At 38.9% G+C, this 17,393-nt stretch overlaps 1 protein-coding gene across 10 annotated transcripts in view; it reads left to right on the top strand.

Moving 5' to 3' along the window:
• Positions 1 to 17,393, top strand: part of ehbp1l1a (EH domain binding protein 1-like 1a) — a 47,532-nt gene that overhangs the window by 19,087 nt on the left and 11,052 nt on the right. For 2 of the 10 annotated variants that reach the window (XM_017472275.3, XM_017472269.3), the window contains exons 7-20: positions 389 to 463; positions 807 to 1,064; positions 1,709 to 1,912; positions 2,704 to 2,922; positions 3,228 to 3,797; positions 4,014 to 4,247; positions 6,144 to 6,203; positions 6,299 to 6,449; positions 9,088 to 9,453; positions 9,669 to 12,266; positions 12,368 to 12,436; positions 13,484 to 16,152; positions 16,234 to 16,276; positions 16,591 to 16,788. In XM_017472275.3, the coding sequence (XP_017327764.2) occupies positions 389 to 463; positions 807 to 1,064; positions 1,709 to 1,912; positions 2,704 to 2,922; positions 3,228 to 3,797; positions 4,014 to 4,247; positions 6,144 to 6,203; positions 6,299 to 6,449; positions 9,088 to 9,453; positions 9,669 to 12,266; positions 12,368 to 12,436; positions 13,484 to 16,152; positions 16,234 to 16,276; positions 16,591 to 16,788 (7,714 nt within the window). Of the gene's footprint in view, positions 1 to 388; positions 464 to 806; positions 1,065 to 1,708; positions 1,913 to 2,703; positions 2,923 to 3,227; positions 3,798 to 4,013; positions 4,248 to 6,143; positions 6,204 to 6,298; positions 6,450 to 9,087; positions 9,454 to 9,668; positions 12,267 to 12,367; positions 12,437 to 12,458; positions 16,153 to 16,233; positions 16,277 to 16,590; positions 16,789 to 17,393 lie in introns of those variants that run through there. The other 8 variants (XM_017472279.3, XM_017472280.3, XM_017472270.3 and 5 more) reach the window with 7 other exon arrangements.

Here is a 17,393-nt window from a genome sequence, read left to right as displayed (position 1 = left end):
ACACACACATAAGTTAGAAAATAAAATCAAAATAGAGTTCAGAATTAAACAGCACTGTGGTATAAATTAATTGCATAAAAACCTTCACAGTTTTCTCTTTTTATACAGGCAATGCATTTAAATCTCGATCTCAGATTTCTTTTTTGCTGGCTTCTGGTTTACAAAACTTATTTATGGACCTTTGGTTCCTTTATAGATTCAAATAAAAATCTAAATTGTACTGGACACTTATATTTAGCAGAAAAGACAAATGGTACTTCCTATAAGGTGTGTGCTGATCTTTGCATAGATACATAAATAAGGGTTATGTGTGTTTTTAGGCAATTTTGTATTTAATAAGGTTTTCATAAATGAGTCCCTTCTCTCATTTGTTCTTCTTCATGGTCAGCTCCTCTTCCTCCTGTTACAAAAGTTCATGATGAGGCATGGAGGCCTGCTGTAGACACAAACCCTTTTGTCACAGGTAGCTTCCTGCCTGTTTTCTATTGCCTGCCTAATTTCCTCTCATTTCCTGATTGTTTAGCACTGCAGTCTCTCATCCTCACATTACTGTTAGAGCTCATTTGAAACAGTGATATTCATCCGTAATAACCCGTACCATTTATTCATTCATAATTAAAGTGAAATTCCTGTTTGGGTTAATGTTATCAGAAACAGAGTGCCCATTAATGAAACATTTAGTCACATGGGGTCTGAGTACTCTCATCCTAGCTCTTCCTTCCTTTCTTTTCTTTTATTTCTTCCATCTAAATCCCCTACTGTACATTTCTCATTTATCTGTTTCCCTCTTGTTCTGGGTCTCTCAGTTCATTCTGAAATGGATTCGAGGAGTTCATCATCATCATCATCCTCTGTTCCTAACCTTCCTCATCAAGCCTGCCACCTGTTCCAGACCTCTGTCAAACCTTCTCTCTCATCACTTTGTACTGCACCCACCCATCTCCCTGACCTTTCTGGCTCATCCCAGGCGTCACATGCTTCCTGTTTTGCCTTTACTGTACCGGCATTTATTCGCGCTCATCCTCCTGCCCTGCCCAAAATCTTCCAGCCAACAGCAGGCTCAGGTACACACATGCAAGAAGCCTGTGCCGTAATAAAAAAAACACCACAGAGGGGTGCTGCAAACTGGAAGTGAAGTGCACAGTATACACCGCTGTCAGGCACATTTTTTCTAGTTCATTGAGTGTTCACTATGGTCTTCCTTTTACTTAATGGTGAGACTGGAATGGAGGAATATTGCTGTGACTAAACTGGGGCCTCAGCTATTAGACACAGTGGAGAGAGGGTCCTGTAATAGAGGCCATTTGCATGTTCATAAACAAATCATGTCTTAATGCACTGTGGGAAGTTGTATTTTCTATAGGAAGGATCTCATAAGCTGTCTGTTCTGTCTAGATTTAAATACCAATAGCCTGAATTTATAGCTCGTGCGTTTAGAAGCATTTGTCTGAATCCCATGGTAACCTGTACAGCACGCTGTGAATTTGCTCATAGAAGCGGCCATACCTTCTGCACAGCTGTCTTTTTTCATTCACTTCCTGTCCTATTGTGCCTATATTGTGTTAGGTTTATGTGATAGGTAAAAAGGTCTTGAACAAACAGTCAGGGCAAATCAGAGTGAAAAAAAGGCCTTTCTTCATGAGAATTGTATCTGTTTTTGTTTAATGTCCTTCTTTTCTGCTTTGCTTCTTTTTCTGCTCTATTTAAGTGCCTGTATCTGTTTCCCGAAAGCCCTCAGTGGGCCAGGCTGACGCTCGTATGACCGAGGTCAGTGGCTCCGTAGCTTCACACCCACGACCCCTCTCCTCCACATTTCCTGGTCCCAGCACTCCTCCTTTCTCTCTTTTCTCCACCTTCTCCTCCTCCTACTCCTCCTCTCAGCTGACTGCTCCACCTGCTATTTCTCAGACAGGTAATAACAGTCACTTTTGTAATATGACATCTCCTTGCAGTACATTAATTAGAAACAAGAAGTTGACATGTGGAAAGGTTTAGCACTTTTCTACAGGCTCAGCAAACTACCCATGATCCTCCAAGTTGTCGCTGTTTTGACTGTGCTGAATTTGGTCACCCTTCTTACTCAGGTACCATGCATTGAGTGGTGCAGACCACCAGACTGATGGATAGTAGTCGTCACAGATGACCTGATTAATGTCTCTTGCACAAATTGCATCTACCAGGGTGGAAATCTTCACTACTAGGCTAGTGGAGTGTGAATGTGACTCCCAGAAACATTTCAAAATTCTAGCACACAAAATTCATCTGAGATGTTTCGAATATTAATTTGCAAATTAAATCAGTGAAACTAAAGAGAGATTGTGAGTTTCTCTTGTGACCCCATTTATAAATCGAGCAACCACACTTGAGGTTGCGAACCTTAATCTGGAAATCCTTGAATTAAAGTATTGTCATATTCACATGATCTCATTACAGCCTCTTTACAGTAGTATTTTACTAGACCACCCGATAACCTCCAGAGAAACTCAGTTTCATACGGAGACCTGGCCGAGATCTGGGTACAGTAGTCAGGTATTTGTTTGCAAGCAATGGGAAGCCTTATTTGGTGGAAAAGCGCCATACTATATGTCATAACTGATTGAGGGTGTGCATGGAAACTTTATTCCCCTGCCATTTACAACTTCTCTGCATCTTGCTGAGAAGTCATCCATCTCTCTGTTTGTCCTTTTTCTTTTCCCATGTCAGCCACCTCTGCTGCTCCAGGAGCCTGGACACCTCAGAGCTTTCCTTCTTTTTCTCCCCCTGTATCTGTCAGTAGCCCTGATACTTCTCTTCTTGGCCACGTCTCTCCTGGCTCTGTACCTCTCCCTGCACCATGCCCTTTAAAACCCTACCGTGCTTCATTGTCAGAGCTAGGTTCCACCCTCACCAGGCCCACCAGTATGCCCACAGCTGCTGAGACAGGTATATAAAGCCTACAGCGAAGGAATTTAATTGACCATTTTCTAATTATAATCTCAAATTAAGAAGTGACTGTATGCTTCAGCTGTTATCGGTGTATTACAAGCTATCTAACTAATTGTAGTAGTTTAGGACAGAAGATGACTGAAGTGTGAAATTCTCAACTGGAATGCGAAAGTTTCAATTGATCGTTTTTTTCTCTTTCTCTTTTTTCTATTTATGCTGAAAATCTCAAAGAACCATTCTGTTTCTCCTTTTCTTTTTCCAACATTTTCCCCTCTCACTCATCCATCTCCCTGCTCTTTCAGCAACATGGCAAAGAGAGTGGAGGTCCCCTGAAGTAAAGCCTAGCCTCTGTCCCACACCCATTACCTTAGAAGAACCTGTCCTACAGCAGGCAGTGCAGAGTTCAGACAGACTGCGAAGGCCTGCCTCAGTTTCATCACCTCTCTCTGCGTTAGGTCCTCCCCTTAAAAAAGCCAGTCCCTTTACATCTCCCATTAATACACCTCGTCCTCCTTTACCCTTGCCAGAAATAGTAACCTCTCCCACCCCTAATGTGCCACCTACGGTAGGTACTGCTCCGTACCTGTCCCGAACATCTTGCACTGTGCCCTCTCCTTTGCCCCGTTCCCTTGTCCCATTAGAACCCCTGTCGCCTGCACACTCTATCCATGTTGCTGTACCTCCACCTGTCAGCCTCAACCCCATCCCTGATTCATCTCACCACCCTGATACCTCCCTTGTCAGGTTATCTAACTCTGCACTCACTCCTCATCCCAGTATTTCTACTCAGCTGTCATCTGTCCACTTTGCTGCTCCCTTTTCAACTGCTGCTGTTGATGCTGAGGTTAATCCATCTGATGTCGCTCAGCCAGGTACAGAGCAAGCTCCCTTGCTAAACCAATTACTTACTATTTTACTTTTTTAACATGCACAAGGGCTGTGGTAGCTTGAGCCCTCAGAGTTAAGCATGGGTTTTGTGACCTTGTCTTTTTTTTTTGACACGTGCATTATAAACATTTTCATAAACACTCATTTGCACACAACATTTTCTCTCCTTTTGCACTTCTTTTGCCACTTGTATGTCTTAGACCCTTGCCATCGGGTCCAGACGTTGGAATGGAGACACCAGGTTGTCCCCACCGTGTTTAGACCAAACGTACGCAGACCTACTGGCCCCCTTATTGTGAACACTCCTACATATTCTTTTCCCCCTTCTCCTTCTCCTCCACCTGTCGTTCCTGGCTCTCAATTTCAGTCCCAAACAGCCATCGCTCAACCCCTTATTGGGCACATTCCTGTACCTCCCACTGATACAAGTAAAGGTACAAATGGGTGGTCTGAAGTTACAAAGCTACATAATTATAGCGTGTGAATGTGCATGCTGAAGGACAACCTGGCACTATGTCTAAGGAGTGTGTGTAAACTTTTATAGTTACTGTTATGATTGAAGTTTGGGTAGCAGTGCTCTCTGGAGGGTGTCTGATATAGTGTATGTGGTGGTCTGGGAAAACCCATGAGACATTGATGCAGTTGAATGCTGGCAAACAGCTACAACTGCTTTTGACTAAAACTAATATATTTGACGCTGTAAATATGTTCCCCGAGAATGATGTAGAAAACTTGCCAAGCTATTTTCCTTATGCTTTCTGCAAAGATCACGTCAGGTAGATTAAGAGTCATTTTAAAAACTGCAGCTGCAAAAATGGTCAGTTTCTTTAAATATGTTTTACTTGTTATACGAAAGAAATTAATTATGCTTTGATCATGTTGGTTATGTGCCATAGCTAGATATACGCCAAATGTATTCAGCTTTTAAATGCTTGTAAATCTTTGTGTCGTTGACAGTGTAGAAATAGCAGGGAACAAATTTGTAATGTTTGTATGCTAAACAAAAAAAATGTAGGAAATTTAGTTAACAGAACAAAACACATTGAATTAATTAGTGATTTTTTTCCAGTGCTAACCAAATAGTGAGCAGTTTAGTGAAGAGCGATGATGAGGATCTGGTTTGTTAGATGCCATGATTGACATTTACCTCAGATGATGAGACTAGAGAAATCAATGTGCAAGATGCGCATGATTACTTATTTTCCATCATCTTTGATAAATGAAATGGCCATATTTTCACCCATCCATCCACGTTTGTCCTACACAGGGACATGGGAAGCCTGGAGCCTATCCCAAGGGACTTGGGGCACAAGGCGGGGGACAACCTGGATGGTGTGCCAACACATTGCAGGGCACAGTCACACACGCACATTTACATGCACTACGGACAATTTAGAGACGGCAGTCAGCTTACAACGCATGTCTTTGGAATGGGGGAGGAAACTGGAGTACCCGGAGGAAATCCCCAAAGCACAGGAAGAATATGCAAACTCCACATGCACAAGGCGGAGGTCGGAATCAAACCTCCCAACCCTGGAGCTGTGAAGCAAACATGCTAACCACTAAGCCACCTTGCCCATGGCCATATTTATTACTTACAATTATTGTTAAATGAAATGCATATAAAATATCTGACGAGTTACGATGCCAGACTTTAAACTGCTAAAACGTTTCGTTTGACTGATATGTGTGCAAAAGAGAAACGTATTTCAGTATATATATTATATATAGTGGGCAATGTCAAAATTTCACCATATGAAGGATTTTCCCAGGCTGCCACACATATCTATTACCGAAATTGACACTCTTTAACAGTTATGATGAATTAGGTTTGTTTTGCTATCTGTTTGACTGATGAAAGTATTCATCCCTTTTGTGTTTGTTTTAATGAAAAATAAGAGCACCTTAAGAATGGTGTTTGTTGTGTAGGTGTGGGAATAAAAATTCATACACATAGCACTTGAACATGTGAAACGTTTAAAGGGGTGAATAATTTTATGTTCACAGTCAGTGTCAGCTCTGTGCCATGCTCTGTGTGTAAATATGCTGTGCCTCAGAAAGAAATTGTTGCTAAGCTTTAGGGCTAATTTATGGACATTGCTGTGTCCATGGCATCAACCGGGTTCAAGATGTGGACACAATCTCCACAAGGCACTTGCAACATTGGCATGGCATTTTGCAAGCTTTACATTTTTGGAGGCACAGGCACCCTGTGGATTTAATTTGAGGACAAAAGTTAATGTAAAACTCTACAAAGCCATGCTTGTCAACAGATTCTGCACATATCATAGCATTCGTAAATAATAGTTTTTTTTTTTTTTTTTTTTCAGAGTCGCACAGACAACTCGGCATATTGAGAGAGGAGGAATATCCCACTGCAATCTGTCCTGGTAAGAACTGTTTTGAATGGCACATCAGTTCTCACTGCTAATCTATATATACTATACTCCCTTTCTACATTGTTGTTTTTCTTATTACGTGAAAGGTGAGGAGAATACAGATACCAAAACATCAAATGCTCACCAAGCCAAAGACTTAAGATCGTCCCATTGCAAGGCTGGGCATATCACCATAGCCAATCATAAACCAGATAGAGAATCATTGTTTGAACTGCAGATCGTGAAGCCAGCACCAAGGTGAGTGACTGATATAATAACAGCATTTGGGGTCAACCAATGAAAAACATACACATTGCTATTAAAAAAAACTTTGGTAGACTGTGAAAGGTTGCATTAGAGCTATTGCATTATTGTCCATTTGTCCACCTCTTTCATTTAAACACATTTTATATTACTTGAAGACTTACACACATTTAATATATAAAAGTCGACAAATTCTAATGCATTGGGAAAAAAAAGTGTTCTACATTTAATTTGGGATGCAGACTTGAGAACAGACCAGGGAATCTAAAAGGCTTGTAAAAGTGGTAAATGGTTTTGTCATGTATTTGAAAGAAGTCTTGAGGTACTCCTGTAGCCTAAACGGTCAGTCAAGTTTTCAAACAATTTTGGATACTGTTATTTTATTTTTTATTTTGCTGTAAGCATTTTTTAAGGTTGTAAAGCTCTTTTTAAAGGAGCCCAGTAGAGTTTTTCACTATGGATCTCTAAACTGTTGTTGGTCATCTAATATGGTAATCTGCCTTACGAGAATCATTTGAGTTTGAGGCATTGTTGGAGTTGGTTTTTTTTTGTGGGTTTTTTTGTATTTAGAGGGCCAAGTAGCACATGTAAGTTATAAAGTTCTCTGTCGGCAAAGCCACCAAACAGGAATTGAGGGTGTATCTCAGCAACGACCTTGCACACTGACACAAATCTTTGTAGGAATCATCAGGCTCATGCCCTAAGGCTATGCAGAAGATTTCGTGACAGTATGACTTATTGGTCAAAAGTTACAATAACATGCAAAAATTCTTCCATCTAAGCGCCTTTTTTGCTACTCCTCCTTCATATTTTGTCCAATCTTCACCAAATTCAGCTCACATCATCTTGAGATCTGTCTAAACTTACACGAAGTGGGACAAAAAGGCCCAGACTGATGAGAAAAGACCCAGATTTTTTTTAAAATTGCGTCCTCCAGTCAGAGAATTCCACCACTTTCTGTGGTTAAAACTTACATATCATGAGTGAAGCTAAAATCACTCTTGAATCCCTTTGCCTAAAGTTATGGCTCTGCTTTTATGGTTATTTCTTAGTAACACTTATAGCGTGTTTGTGAATGTGCGGCTCACAGATGGGTGCTTGGCCCCCGAAAATGCTGCTTGCATCTTTAATTGTATTTATTCTTAAGCATACTGTTCTATGTGCTTTAAATCCAGGAATCACTTAACCACTTAATATCACTTAATAGCTAAATAAGTACAGTTAATATAATTGTATACAGGTAATATAATTGTCAATGAAGCAAATATTTGTGACACACATAGTGATTTTTTTCTTTTGAACTGATGAGACTTGACTAAGTGAAACACAATGATACAACGATAGTATATAATAATACTTTTTGTTAAAATTCAGATTAATAAGAGGTAATAATCGATTATTATTTAAATGGCTAAATGTATTTGAGGACTTTTCTTCTTGAACTTCCTGAACAGTCTAGCAATTAAAAGATGTGAATATAAATAAAATGAGCTGTTAGTTCATTAACGGTTAAAACAAAGAGTTCATACAGTTGTCTTGATGTAAAAAGGTAAAACGTTTTTTGTTTAGAATCACCTGCGGTATGTTTAAGAGAAAGTAAAAGGATGGAAATGAATATAATTCTACAAACTTGCTCAGAGAGAGGGAAAGAGAGAGAGAGAGAGAGAGAGAGAGAGAGCATCAAAAAACTGATAGCATTTGGTTTTGTATGATTTTGTGTGGCTTTTTTTGTTTAAACATCCCTCCAAATCCATTTCTATGTAATAGATACAGTCTCATATAATAGAGCTTATGTAATAATAGATAATATTATATAGCTGTAATCACCAACACAAAAATCTACTTGCTGCTGAATTCAGTTGCAGGCTAGATCGAACACATATTATCCAATCCAACTAAGTGTATTGATGATCTGCATAAAATGTGTTCAATCATGGTTGGAAGTGATATCTTCAGGAATGTAGATATCCAGGTTGGTGGCCACTGGTACATACTGTAGTAAAAATAAGTCTAATAAGGTTTTGTAACCTCGTTAGATGCAAAAGTTTGTCAATATAAATAATATATTAATTAATTTAAAAAGGCAGATGGCTGATCATTATATTTGCACGACTGTTTTATTTTTTTGTTTGAATGTATTTTGTAAAACAAGATATACTTTTGATAAGCATTAAGAATTTATTTCTATTAAAATATATTAACACAATCAGTGCCAGGTTTCACAAAAACATTGAAGTACATACATCAGTCTTAAATGCTAGTGAAAGTGTTACATGTAGCACCTTCTACCTATTAATTTTATCATTCTTTTGAGAAACCGGTTTGATATCACAATGTCATACACCTGTGTGTTTTATCATGTATCATGTGTTTTTACAGTCGGCTGTATTGTCAATTTATTTTGTGATGTCATCACCCCAGTACATTTCTTGATGCAAAAACGTTGCTGATGGTTTTTTTGTTTGTTTGTTTTGTTGTTTTTAGAAGCTGGATAGATTTGTTATCCAGATTGAACCTTGATTTGTGCTACTTTATCAATGTGTTTCCGTGGCCGTTTTCAGTATAAAATCTGTAAGCGGAAATGGTCATATCATGCCTGGACAAATTTCACTTTAGTGTTTTTCCTTCCCAGACCTGAGAGTATGGTCTCTTACCTGCAATCTACCCCCAAAGCTCCTAGTGTCTCAGAGGCCCAATCATTTGAGTTGCCTAAATCTGACATGGATGTGGCTGAGAAGACACCTTCCAATACAGCTTCACAAACTATTCCATCATCTGTCATAGTCAAAGAGTCTACTTCCCCCTTGGCTGAGGTCAAGTGCACCCTATCACAACAGTCAACAGAGGTGCAGGCAGTGTTTACTGATAAAGAGGAGAACTTAAAGCTACAAACTGAGCTTACAAATTTGCACAATGTCCAAACAGATGAAAATGAGCAAGAAATAAATCTTACTACAGAGTTGACATTTAGCCCAGAAAAGATTAAAATCGATCAGGGGTAAGTCTAGCATGACATAGCATGGTTGCATTTAGTTTTTCTATTTGCATGCACATTAACAGAGCAGTACTTATAGGTGCATAACCTTTAGGCTCTGATTTAGTTATAGCATGCATGTATTGCCATCTGTGTAGACATGCATAGTTGCTCATTTTACTTCAATCCATCTAACATCTGCACTATTTGACCTGAATTCTGGTTTCCATGTCCCTCAGAGCAAAGAGCACTGCTGCTTTCCTTCCCTTTTGCCCAAGGACATTTATTTCCAGTTGGTCACCCTTCACATCAACATGTGACACAGATCAAAGTCAAAGTGGAGTTTTGCCCATCAGTGGATCAACCAGGATAAAAGAGGAGGTCAATAATCTCGCCACTGACTACCAGAAATCAAATCAAGACTATGAAGCTGTGAAAAATATTGTGGACTTGTCAGAATGTTCTGATATTGCACACAGTCCACAATTTGCACAGGTCCATAAGGCAAAAATAAAAGCAGATAAAAGTGAGTCAGATAGGATTGACTTTTTTCTGTCTGATGCAAAAGCATCACATGTTTCTGGATTCCCATCTGGGGAGGATATTAAAATGGAGGATGTGCAGTGGCCTAAAGATGAAAGTCTGTCACAAGAGGAGAGACAAGACAAAAGAATAAATACAGTGGCCCCTAAGGATACAGAATATCAAGACAGATACTGCTTTGAACATATGCGTGAGCCTCAGTTGAGTGAAAGTGCTACTCCTGACATACCCTTACCTCAGAGGTCAAAGGTTGATAATACCAAGATATATAGAGAGCCATGCATGGTCAGTATTCTTCCATCCTGCCCAAGAGCTGCATCTATACCTGGCTTGCCATCCTTATACTTGCCAGAGAAAGCTATCAAATGGCTATCATTTGAAGGGTCAATAAGAGTCATGCCATGTAAAAAGGAACCTGCTAAGCATATTCACAATTTGGGAATACAGTATCATGACATTAAAATACTGAACAAAATGATTTCACTGAAGCCAACTTGTCCAAAATCTGTCAGCATTCCAGGATTTCCATCTGTGCCCCTTGATACTGAAGGCATACCAAGTAGTGTTAATTTCCTTCCAACTTGTGCTAAAGCCTCAGGAATTGCTGGCCTACCTTCAAGACTGCCATTTACAATTTCAGAACCTGAAACCTGGCCAAAGAATAACATGATGTTATGGGAAAGAAAAAAGAAGAAAAGTAAAGTGCAGATCCTACACTTATTTACAGAGAGCCCATATATGTTTAAGGCAATGATTCCTATAAGACCGTCTTACTCAACAGCATCTAAGGTTCCTGGATTTCCATCTACTCCAGGGTCCATACCACAAGAACATCCAAGTATCATAAATATGATACCATCTTGTCCAAAAAGTTCCAGTATTGCAGGGTTCCCTTCGGTGATTCTCAGTATTGAGCACGATCTCTCACTATGCCGATTCGACTACACGCCATTATTTGTGAAGCAAAATAAAGATCAAATAAGGGTTATTCATGACTTGGAAAAGCCATATAATGATATTAGACAAGTGAGAAATATGTTTTCACTGGCATTAACATGTCCAGTAACTGCTGCTCCTGGTTTCCCATCTGTACCGGTTCATTTCGAAATAGTCCCTAATGTGGTCAGTCTATGTCCAACTTGCCCCACAACTTCAAGGATTTCTGGCTTGGCTTCAAAATTGCTAGTCATTGAGCCAGATGATAAATATAAGCATATGGATAGTGTAATACTGTGGAAAAGACAACGCACACATGACACCACAAGTGACCCACACATTCTTTATATGTCTACATATAATGCAAAAACAGCCAATTCAATGAGTCTTATAAGGTCCACTTGCTCAACACAATCAAGGATTCCTGGATTCCCATCTGCCCCACAGTATAGGCCTCAGAAAGACCAAAATATTGTAAATATGATGCCATCTTGCCCAAACAATTCAGAGATTTTAGGCTTCCCATCCATAACAGTTATGAGAACAGATCATGAAATTCAACAGTGGAGATTAAACAGTGAACGGTTTATTCATATGCCAAGGAAGAGAATATCAGACATGTATATTCTGAGTCAGGTTTTGGACACATTTAAAGAAAACATTGATTTTACAAGGACTATGGTGGCCTTGGTGCCAGCGTGTCCCAGAAAATCACATTCTTCTGGCTTTCCATCCCTAACAACACAGAATCATGAGTGCTCTCAGTGCATGATAAAACTTCTAACTTCTTGTCCAAAAGCTTCTTGTGTCCCTGGAATACCATCTGTACTCAACACCGAATCTGTTTCTTATAAATGGCCAGTGGACACTGAGCCATTATGGATCAAAAGAATGAGGAATCAATCATACTGGTCCAAACTTTCATATCCACCTCAATATGATTGTATAGATGACAAAGATAGTATACAAAGCATAGTTTTATTAAAACCATCTTGCCCAAGAAGAGCAAAAATTCTTGGCTTCCCATGTGCACCACCACCAATATCAGAAAAGCATATCATGTCAAATAGACTGTCACCTTGTGCAATAGTTGAAACCTGTGGCTCACTGAGTTTAGAGTCATCTCTCATCTCAAGCTTTTCTATGACAACTGTTCCTATTACAATTCTAACAGAGGAAAGAAATTCTTCAAAGGAATGTGATATTGCTGTTCAGCATTTAACAAGTAGTTCAGATGTAAATGAAGTGACTCATATCAATGCAACTAAATTGACCTCTAGTTCCCTTGAAGAAACCAAAGAGGATGTAGGATTTTGGATAAGAAGTGAGGAAGGAGAAAAGGGAATTCTGGAAAGTGGGTAAGTTTGGGACATAGTTTTGTAATGCAAACAAATATATATTTCTCACCCTGTAGTCAGTGGACAGTGCACAGAATAATTTTCATAAACCCTGTGTTCAGCAAAATAGACTGCAGAATGTGGCACTCCCTACCTCCAGACATACCATTATTGCTCACGGCTGGAGAAAGGTGAGTTACAGTTGTAGCTCTTTGCATTTATAGTGTAACTTGGACCAATGCTATACTGGATGGCTTGCGGTAACAGCTTCATTTACCTCTCCGTTTCACTACTACTAATAAAAATGAAAAGCATTTGACATGCTGTATCATACGGAATGCAAAGCCTCTCAAATCATATGACATGGAAAAGGAATCTGTTCAACATCTTAGGGTGCTTTCATGCCTATTAGTCCATCTGAGTCCCAATCAGAGAGAAACTTGCATTGTTTGCTGTTTTGATTGGTTTGTTTTCACACTGCACATAATTAAACAAACCTAAAAATGTTGGCTGAGCATTGTGCAGGGCTGATAACTCAAAAAATTAATTCACCAAGTGTGAATAGAAATCAGAAAAAAATCACCCATTCACAGAGAACATGGACCCGGCACTCAATAAATGGCTAGATAATTTTATACGTACCTACATTAAAACATTTTGTGTATCCATTGTTTATTTTTTTGAGTTCATTATATCCATAAAACATCTAATTTCTCACTACAGTGCTGTCCTTTGGCTTAGTTTGCGCTTTGTGGCTCAGTTTAGCAGCTTTCATCTACAGGAAATTGTTCGCCACATCCCAAAATAAACAGCATGTTTGGTTCACTTCCGGCAGTTGTGTTGATACAGGGTTGCATAACGTTTTAACTGCAATTGAACTGTGCTAGAGTTGTTGTTTTGCACCCAAGTATGATCCTTGTGTTCTAACCTGCAAACCACACCAAAGAGGAAAACAAACCAGGATTCGATTCAAACAGACTTACTACTACATATCTGAATGCACTCTCAGACACTGCTATATTGCAAAGGAAATTGTGCAAGCTTGAATGAGTCCTGTTTGTATTCTTGTGGTGTTTTATGGATGTGTTGTTTATTGGTTTTGTGGCATGACTTTTGGAAACTGATGACAACTTATGCAATTATGTATGAGAAAATGTCGGTGTAGAACTTGTGAATATATGTCCTTGGAATACCATCTGTACTTGCATACTCTTAAGACAATGTTTTACTTTCTTCAGAATTGAACGTACAGATGCTGAGTTCCAAAATACAGATGATTATACATACAAAGAGCACTCTGCTTGTGATGAGTATAGATTTGAGAACCTGATACAAAGACCAGATCAACTCACATCCAGACATGAGGATGAAAAAGAGACAGTGGAAGACAGATGTAATTTAGAGCCTTCCATGAGTAACACTAAGTCCAAATTACAGCAGGTCCAATGGGTACCTAACATGGCTGATCTCTTTCCATCATGCCCAAGAATTTGTCGAGTTCCTGGATTCCCATCTACAGCTATGACTATTACTTATGAGACAGAAGGAATGGACTGGCCTAGAGATGGAAATACATTGTGGAGAAAGGTAATGGGACCTAAAACAGAAGAACCCGTTCTGTACATGGCAATACCTCAGTATGATACACAAATGATTGGAAATATGGTATCTCTGGCCTATTCGTGTCCCAGTGAAACAAGTATTATAGGTTATCCTTCTGCCATCAGGGGAAAACTATTTAAAATATCCTCCATAAGTACATCTTGCTCCAAGATCTCCAGAGTAGCAGGTATGGCGTCAAGCTCCCTAATTCAAGATGACAAGCCTCATGTGGAGTGGCTAAACAGGAAAAGCTGTTTGTGGGACATGCAGTCAAAGGAAAAACTGACCTTCATCATAAATAAACCAGTTCAATATACTGAGATTTCCAGTATAATGGTGGCTATTGCTCCAACTTGCCCTGAGAGAACACTCATTCCTGGTTTTCCATCTGCACCATGCTCAAAAGAAAGATGGAAAGGTGACACCATGGAAACCTTTTCTTCAACTTTCTCAACAGTATCTACCGTATCTGTAGTTGCTGGGCATACTTTGAGAAAAGCACCAGCAGCTCAAGTAAATGGATGCACCACTACATCACAACTTCAAGTCAAAGTGGTTCCAAGTATGTCGAGGCTTCTTCCAACATGTCCAATGATCTCTGGAATTCCTGGATATCCATCTAAACAAGAATCTAACAATTTGGTGTGGGTCAGTGGTCAGACACTAAATTTAAGCAAACAATTAAAAGAAAACACAATTAATTTTAATGAAACTAGATCAGATGCAGAGGATATAAATAAAAATATGACTTTATTATCCACCTGCCCTCTTGCATCACGCATTCCAGGTTTTCCATCTGCACAGCAACGTAAAGGTCAGAAGCCAAACATGCAAAAGATTCGTCCCTCTTGCCCAATGCTCTCTCATATAGCTGGATGCCAGAGCATACAGATCCCCAGATCATCAAATTGGCCAACCAGTCAATTCATTCTGATGGATAGGCAAACTAAGAATCCTACAATTATTATAAATAAAGCAAAAGAGAACAGGATACTTGAAAGCAGTGCTGCTTTGCTGCCAACTTGTCCATCCAAATCCTGCATTCCAGGTTTTCCATCTGTACCAGAACCAAAAATGCTAAATATTTCTCACTCTTGCCCCAAAAGATCTAAAACTGTTGGATTCCCTACTAAAGAAGGAACAAGGCATTTTGATTGGTTAGTTGACAATCTAAATACAATTCAATTGTGCTGCAGTGCACCAAAACACAAGTTATTTTTTATTAAGGACAAAACAGACAAGACCAGAGACTCAATGAAAAGTATGTTTGCCTTAGCTCCAACTTGTCCAACACTGACAAGAATACCAGGATTCCCATTTGCACCAAAACGCAAAGTTGCTCCTAATATGGTAAATCTTCAGCCATGTATTCCAAAAACCTCAAGAATTGTTGGGCTCCAATCAAGAGAGAGAACACACACACCTGTATGGCTTTTTGAGAAAAAGTCTTTGTGGGAGAAATTATTCAATACAAGATCAGATATTTGTGACCAATGCCACTTTGACCCTCCTTGTGAACAATTAGACTATTACAATATGAAGAAAATGATTGCTTTGGTGCCAACCTGCCCAAGAGAAGCTCAAACGCCCGGCTTTCCTTCTATACCTTACATCAAAGTGGATAAATTCTATTTACGAAAAGAGTCAGACATGAGAAGTATGCTGAATTCTTGCCCAGGGTTTACTCTTGTTCCAGGCTTTCCTTCAGTAAATTCAGTTGTCTCAGTGGAGTCATCATGGAAAGTTCAGGAGAAGACACTGTGGGTTAAACCTGTAAAGCAGAAATCAGTTTTAATTTCAAGTGAAACCAAACATTATGAGCAATATGTGAAAACTGTATTGATTACACCAACATGCCCGGATAAAGCTAGAATTCCTGGATTTCCATCTGTAAGAACGTTAATGTATGAAATGACTGCACTCCTACCATCTTGTTCGTATGCACCAAGTATATCTGGAATGCCATCTAGGAAAGACATAATTCAAGATCTTACTGAAATAGACAGAGTGTTGCCTCCTCTGCCACTTTTTGGAGAAAAACCTTTGAAGACAATGATGCTTTTGGTTGCTAATGATCTTCCTACAGTTGAGGATAAAACAGTTATGTCCACTTTGGTGTACTGCTGCCCAAGCAAAGCAAGGATTCCTGGATTCCCATCAATGTCTACTACACTTTCCACACAAACTGACATGTCTGTAACAAACCCCAATCAAATCCAGACCCAAACAGAGCCTGAAATGGCACTCAGTGGTACGCCACATGAGATAGGCAAACGGGATCTAACAGTGAATATCAAACTCTCTGGTAAGACATACTTACAGAGTGTATTTTACTTAATGTATCTTATGACAACAGAGTGAACATTGATTCCCTGTCTTTATAAAGATAAATCCCCAGAAATAAAAAAGAGCCAAGAATTTCTTGAAGGGTGAGTTAATTTGTGCCTGTGAATTTTTTTGGGTGATGTATTTTTCCAGTCATCACACACTAATACACCAGTGTTTGTTAATAATTTGCATGGTTAACGTGTGGCATTTGTGCTTATTTTTCACAAATGTAACTTATTGGTCAATAAAAGAATAAAGATTTATTTGAAGAACATTATGTATCTACAAATGTATGATTTGAGTAGAATAGTATTTGAAATTTGAACTGCATGAGTGTGGAGGATTTGGCATGAACACAGTATTTTGGCATTGGACTCCAGCCTAGTATCTTCTTAAGACATCCAATTATCAGCAGAAATCCACTGCAAGAAAAGCAATCCCTGGAAGAGCACACTGTGGAGCAGTCATCTCCAAGCCAAACCCATGACACTACAGACAACTCAGAGACTGATATAACATCTGGATGGGAGGTACTGGAGGCAGAGGATCCTTTTATAGTAAAAGAAGGATCTTCAGGCCTTGTTGAATCCATAGTTGGTGTTTTTCACAAAGGGTAAGCAAGAGACAAATATGCAGCATGGAAGATGACTTAAAGCAAAATGTTTTTAAAACATTTAATTGTTGTAGAGATTTACTTATGTAATAGGTCTGTTCTCTAATGTGATGTGACTGTGTGATGTGAGTACTATACTCAAATGCTGCCCATGTTTTTTGTGACCTTCTAATGCGATTTTTCTCCTTAATGGGACAAAATGTTGTCTATCTAGATCACTGTGTACTAAATAATCGTTTACCTTATCACAAATTCCTTTTGCAGATATAATCATTTTCTTACCAAAGAGCAACACATAGTCTATTTGACTGGCAGGTTGTACATGAAATCCACAAATTAGAGAGCTCATTGAGCACAGGAATTGTGAATTATTATTATTATTATTATTATTATTATTATTATTATTATTATTATTATTATTTTTTTATTTTTTTTTTTTAAAAACAACTTTGAATCCACAATAGTCGTGTGAGGATAAAATTGAGGAAAGTTGTTCCTGTGAAATGGTAGGATTAAAAGTACAGGTTTTAAATAGGATTTGTAAATGCCGTAAAACACATTTCTGTAAGCATTTTTTGTAAGTTTTGTCATAATAATATCTTAAT

Source organism: Ictalurus punctatus, chromosome 7 (genome assembly GCF_001660625.3).
Source record: "Ictalurus punctatus breed USDA103 chromosome 7, Coco_2.0, whole genome shotgun sequence".
Classification (NCBI taxonomy): Eukaryota; Metazoa; Chordata; class Actinopteri; order Siluriformes; family Ictaluridae; genus Ictalurus; species Ictalurus punctatus.
The sequence above is the reverse complement of the archived record's forward strand: the minus strand, read 5'-3'. Positions and strand labels throughout refer to the sequence as shown.